Raw genomic sequence first — 6,264 nt, forward strand, 5'->3', positions numbered from 1 at the left:
TTAATGCCCTCGAGCATTCATATATCTTGGACCTGAACAAGCACTGGGGCTTGCTTATTATGTCTGTTATGGTACTGCCTTTGCTTTCTACTTCCATTTCAAGCAGTGCAATTGAAATGTTGTTAACAGTATTTGCTTTCTGTTCCAAGACGTATTCCAAGAAATCTTTCTCCTCTTCTGATTTTTCTCTTAACAGTTTCTTCTTGGAATATGGCCTGTTCTTCTTGTGGAGCCACCCAAGAAGCTTTGACTGAGACCTAGGCCATCACATGCATCCACTTAGCCTGGCTGAATAAAGTGATTCTACACTTAACTATGGCTGGATTGTCAAAATCGTGGATCAATTCAAGTCCCATTGCTACAAAAGGACTTCTTTGTGTTACTAGGCCTGCCTGCCAGAGCAGAGTGAAGAGTTGGCACACTAGGAGAATAATGTTTAGTACAGCTTTATTCTAAGTTGTTAAAACAAAGATTAAGGCACAATATTTTTATGTATATGTTGTATAGCTGATGATACTGAGCTAATATTTCGTGCTGGTCACAGAAAACTAACCATTTTTGAAGTGGGTTGCTTAAGTTTTTCATTCAGTTGTTGTCCTTTCTGTGGTGTAAACTAATATTAGTAACTGAATGATAAAAACAGGTCACTGATGGCCAAGCTAAGCATCTGTGTGGACTCTAGTGATCTGAATGCTTAACCTGAACTACTTTAATCTTGCACTTTTATACAGCTAAGGAAGTATGTATGATTGATTTAGGGCTTTATTCTGTCCTTGCCTCTCCACAGCCTCCTTTGCAACTGATAATTTAAGCAAAAAGGTTGGGATACATGTGCCATTTGGTTAATTTTGTACCAGGTTTCCACTTTTGTTTTAGCCCAATGTTTGAGAGGGAGAAGACATTTGTGATACGTAGGAGTTGTTTGTGTGTGGAAACAGAATCCCTAATTTGTTTGACTAGCAATCCATCATGTGACTGTATAGCCACAAGAAACACTTCTTAAATCTTTATTATTTACATGCCACCTTCTTCTCTGCATACTATCCAAATCGTGTTATGCCAGTCTTAGCACAGATTGACAAACACTGTGTGTGTGCTTGTTCAGCTTTGGATTCATGCTTTTCTATTATTTTATGAGTCTTAAGTACTGCTGGCTTTCAGAAGCATCTTCTCATTCAGAAATATTGAAGGAGGAGTAAAGAACAAGATTTATGTTGAGGATACCCCCAAAATACTCAGCATTTTGATTGTTTGCTCTTAATATTTCCGTCACGTGGAAAGCTGAATAACTTCTTAACACCAACCTTTGGCTCTTGAATTGGGGACATTTAAGATTTCTTAAGATTTCTCTGATTTCTGCAGTTTTTTTCTACCCAGCTGATCAAAGTTAGTAAGCAAGCATAACAAAAAAAAAATTGAAGTAACACAGTTTTTCAAAATATACCTCATGTTGGAGGCTCTTGTTTTGTCTGTCCAGGTCATGGAGTGGCTAATGGAGTTTGTCTCTGGGCCTTCAAGCTGCCATGCTATGCAATTGTTTGTGCTTTGAGGAGTTTATCCTTCTTGCCACAATGGAAAAAGAGAAGTGCTCAGACTGATTGCAAGTCCTGCTCTGTATTGATTTAAAACATGCCCACAGCAGTGAGGCACAGTAATGTAACTATAAAGCTGTCTCCCAGATCATAAAGTGTAATCTAGTGTAATCTTCCGTGCTCTGACTGGTGGAAAAAATCCAACTTCTCTATATCCTCCATGCCCATTTGTGGCACCTCTACTGATGAAAATCTCCAAACAAAATCATGGCTTTTGGTTATGGTGAATAAGCCTGGACTCTTGGGATCCAAACTCAGGACTAGAAAACAGTGCTTAGCTGTTAACAACTCCAGCAAGGTTTAAGCATGTGCTAAGAGCAGTGCATTCCTGCCTGTAATCAGTTAACAAGGTTCCTGAACAACAGTTTTTAAACAAGTCTGTTTTCAGTAGCCTCTAGTTCTGTATAGATGAAGTTGACATCTGTGCTGGGAAATTTGAGGGTTCCTGAAACTGAGAGAGATTGGAACCACTAGAACAGAGGGAGGGAAGTGCTGGTTTGGACCAGATGTCTGTGATTACCCAGGAGTCACATTTTCTCACAGTGAGATTTGAGAACCATTTGAAAAGTGTAGCTTGAACATGAGTGGCTGCCTGTTCCCCTCCTGGCTCTCTCAAGCATGCTTCTGCACACTGTATCTTATTTTCTTACTGAGTACCTTTGCACTCTTCCATAAGTTTGGGAATAGAGTCCAGTGATGGGAGCAGTGCAGCAACTATACATACCAACAGTCCATTGTGACATATGCTAGGGTGGATATTATTTTTCAGAAAATGAACAAAACCTTTTTTTTAGTGGCCTTATTTTTCTTTCTGGCAGATGTAGGGGCTCTTCTTTACTTGCCTGTAATTACAGGAACCACAATATACTAAAAAGCCTCTTTCATCCTGATAAAGCATCTCTAGAATGGTATATTTTAAAGGAATTTGTACATTCTCCTTACACACTTGCAACAAAGATATATGTTTCCATTCAGACCCTGTTGAAGTGTCAAGATTAAAAAATTAATAATTGGAAGAGTTCTTATATGAAGTTTAAGCTGCTGTTAGCTTGTTCATTCACATCATTTATCAGCAATGTTTTTTATCTTAAAAACGTAGGCAGATTGTGTTCTTCCTTCACTCCATATAACCTTGAGCCACCCTTCTGGTGGCCTTTTGGGTTGTGCTAGACCCTGAAGAATGTAATTTACATGTATGTCCTTCTACGCATAAGTAATCTAAAATGATGGGTGCTTTGGGTTGACGGTCTTACTGATCCTGTAAGTGATAATGAAAATGGGAAAGGAGTTTTAACTTTATCACTTAAATTCTAACATTTTCCAGTGCCTGGGAAGACATACATCTTTACTCCTGTCATTTGTTAGATGCCTGTTGAAACTGTTAATTTGCATTGCTTGAATGATATGCTTTTTTTTTTTGTCCTGCAGTCCTTAGGGCAGCATATCCCAAACTTTTGTTGCAGTACATCTTGCAAGGTGGGTCATCTTTGATCCTGTTTTTTGAGTAGGATTCAGACAGCAGCTACTTTGAAGGGGATAACAGAAATAGCAGGTGTCCTTTAACGTGAACCCTACAGGATGTGTTAGACAGACTTAAAAATAATGAAGAAACCCTTTTATTCTTTAATGTCTATGAAGAACCAGGAAATCTGTCACCTTGAGCCCATCAGCTCAGCACAGACCAGCAGCGAGTAGTTCTGCAGATGGTGAGATGAAGAGTACTTTTTTGGAAAGCAGCAGAAAGTTGTCAGAATGACTCTGTCAGTACAGAACAACACCGTACCACGCCAGGAAATGGGATTTTCTGGATCATTAATACCTACATTGCCAACTGAAGGTGAGACATGATAAACAGGAATAAACCATCGAAAGGAATCTCATCTGTGTTTTGAAGGCAGTGTTTGAAGCTGACTCGCAGTATTATCATCTCCAGACCTCATTCTAAAGCTTTTCCTTTCAGCACAAGGAAGATGTGCTACCAGCAAGTGTTGAGAAGACTACCCCAGAGTCAAGATTGGAATATGCAGTCTATCACTTGCCGATCTACCTCTGTCATGTATTACACAGTGCCTGTGCCCTTAATGATGTCTGCCTGAAAATGCAGGTGTCAGAGCAGTCTGCAGCCCCCAAGGTTTGCAGCAACATCATATGTGTCTCTGTCTGACTGTTCACTCTACATAAACATCTGGATTCACTTGGTATCTATCAGACTTTCCAGTAATGCTCAGTCTGCTGATCCTCTGAACGCAGAACTTTGATTGAGATTGAGATGTGAGTAGGAGGACTTTGAGTCAGCTGGAGTGAAACCCTTTTTGGCAGGTCTATTAAGTAACATTTAATGTGAAGATACATTTAATTTGACGAGACCTTGGGAGAGATGTGGTAGGAAATACTGTCCTGTAATTAGTTTTAATTCTCTTCTAATTTAATATTGCCACCGTGTTCATCCTTGGCTCTGCTTTGGCTGAAGGGACCTGTATGAATTGAAGTGCAGTTGATTCTTTCGGCCAAGTACATTTGCTTCCAGCACTTGATTTCTAACAGCTGAATGGTTTTTTTTCTGCTAACTCATCCACCTGAAATTTATAACATAAAATCCTTTCAGTATCACTCGCATTTCTCACAGTCACCACCACAGTGTTTAGTTTTTGCATTCAAGAATGTCAGTAGTACCACTTTTGAAAACAGTTTCTCCCTGTGCATATATATTTGTTTGGCATTTGATAGCAGGTGGTGAAATAGGTGAGTGTAGTGCTTGCTAGAGGAAAAGAAGCTGTAACAAAGCAGCACTGCTGTTTTCTTCAGTAGACCTGAGGGTCCAGGAACGCATTCATTTTGTTGGACTGTGTGCTCCTGTAGTTGTAGTGGACATTTTCAGGTACAACAGTTGCTTTGCTTTACAGAAACATGATCTCCCCATCTGTGCTTTATAAGTAGGCAGTGAGAGGCTTTATATGCAAACTACTGATTGACTGTGAGACTTTATTATGAAAAGAGATAAACGACAGTCTTTATTACCCATGAGAAGCGAAAGGCAGAAGGAGCTTAAGAAATTTGACATGGAAAGAGAATAACAAAAGATTAAGCACAGAATCCCACAGTATTATGTCAACCACCCTCTTGATAACTGCACTTTAGATCCTTGTAAAGCAAGTTATACAAGAGAGTGCTGATATTTATACATTTATCTTTTCATGCTGACTCTGCCATAGAGATGATGTAAACGATGTGTTATGTTTGGTTCATTATGAGTTATCCAGCTTTGCTCTCTGAGGATGGAAGGTGATGTGGACTGTTTCATACACAAGTGAAAATGCTTTTTACACATCTGGAACATCCTCTGCCAGCTTTCCATGGGAGTCCATGGTAGAACTACAAACAATTTACTGTGCAGCTGTTAAGATTGGTTGGAGGTTGGTCTTTTCTGTGTCTTACCCACAGTTGCCTACTGCAGCCAAGTGCCTGACCTATGTCCCAAGTCTTTTCCGAGAGCTGAAGCTGTATTTTGTCCTGAAGTCCACAGAAGGTCCTTGGTAGGTGGGGATGGGCTTTGGTTTGTGTTAATCCTTCTAATGCATAAGTCAGGGCTCTTCCTGTGGCTGCTTTGTGGAAATGCAGTTACGAAGTACACGGCTGCCTCAGGTGAAACATGTGCCTGGCTAACCCGTGTCCTGATGCTGTTGGAGCACTTACAAAGATGGATGAGGGATTTAGCCCCACAACTGCTGTTTATTATAGCATGTGTAGTTCAGTGTCGGGCAGTGAGAAGGCACAGCAGTCAAGAAGCACTTTATGCAGAGCCCCACTTAGTTTCTGGAGCTCCCTGATCCAACTGATATGGATTGACGTCTGAATCTCTTACTTGGGATCTCCGTTTGTACTTGCTGACGGTATCTAGCTTCACCAAGATGAGAATCCAGCCAATGCAAAACCCTAAACGAGTGCCTGCAAAATGTTTTGCACAAGTTGAACATACACATCTTCCCGATGCTGAGATATAAAGGGTCTTACCCTTCTTTTATTTTTGGTTCTTCATCACCACAACACACGAATGACTGCAAGGACAATCTCAGATTCACTCTCCTTTCCCCAGAGCCCTGGAACAACATTAACCTCTTCCTCAAAAGCCAGTACTGAATGAAGATGGATTTTCCCACACGCCCACAGCAAACCAGGATGTTTCCTGAATTAAAGCCTTGGTCAATCACTGCAGAAGAACATATCATTGCTCCCTGGATTTTGGAAGAGAACTTCAAGCAGCACAAACTGGTTACTCCTGAGACTGAACAGGAATGGATTTTTCTCTTAATCTCCCAAATGCTGACTGTGTGATGTTGGCTATTAAACTGAGCTGAACGCACTGATGATGCCTTGTTTACTGTCTTAGCAAACATCTGTCCACCTGTAACGGGCGTGAAAAACACCACGTGTTACGTGACCAAACTTTTGAACACTGACACTATGGGTTGTAATGTCATATTGTTGTTTTGGGTTTTTTTTTTTCCTGAAATTCAGCTTATTGTTGCAGACAGATAAATACACTGTGACAGACGAATGGCAGTTGACAAATAAGACAGCTGCACTGAGCAGTGTTTATTGACAATTTTGATAATCTTGAACTGATTCTTTGTACCAGACCTGCTGGTAACTAACATTAGGCTTCTCTGTATCA

At 40.4% G+C, this 6,264-nt stretch overlaps 1 protein-coding gene across 1 annotated transcript in view; it reads left to right on the forward strand.

Moving 5' to 3' along the window:
- ACER3 (alkaline ceramidase 3) overlaps window positions 1-1,271 on the forward strand; it is a 55,392-nt gene extending 54,121 nt beyond the window's left edge. Inside the window, exon 11 of the mRNA XM_065730322.1 lies at window positions 197-1,271. Within this exon, the coding sequence (XP_065586394.1) occupies window positions 197-250 (54 nt within the window). The 3' untranslated portion in view covers window positions 251-1,271. The remainder of the gene's footprint in view (window positions 1-196) is intronic.
- Window positions 1,272-6,264: the final 4,993 nt, after the last annotated feature.

The sequence above is a fragment of the Cyrtonyx montezumae genome, unplaced genomic scaffold (assembly GCF_038088225.1).
Source record: "Cyrtonyx montezumae isolate F1298 unplaced genomic scaffold, pur_monq_1.0 scaffold_12, whole genome shotgun sequence".
NCBI lineage: Eukaryota > Metazoa > Chordata > Aves > Galliformes > Odontophoridae > Cyrtonyx > Cyrtonyx montezumae.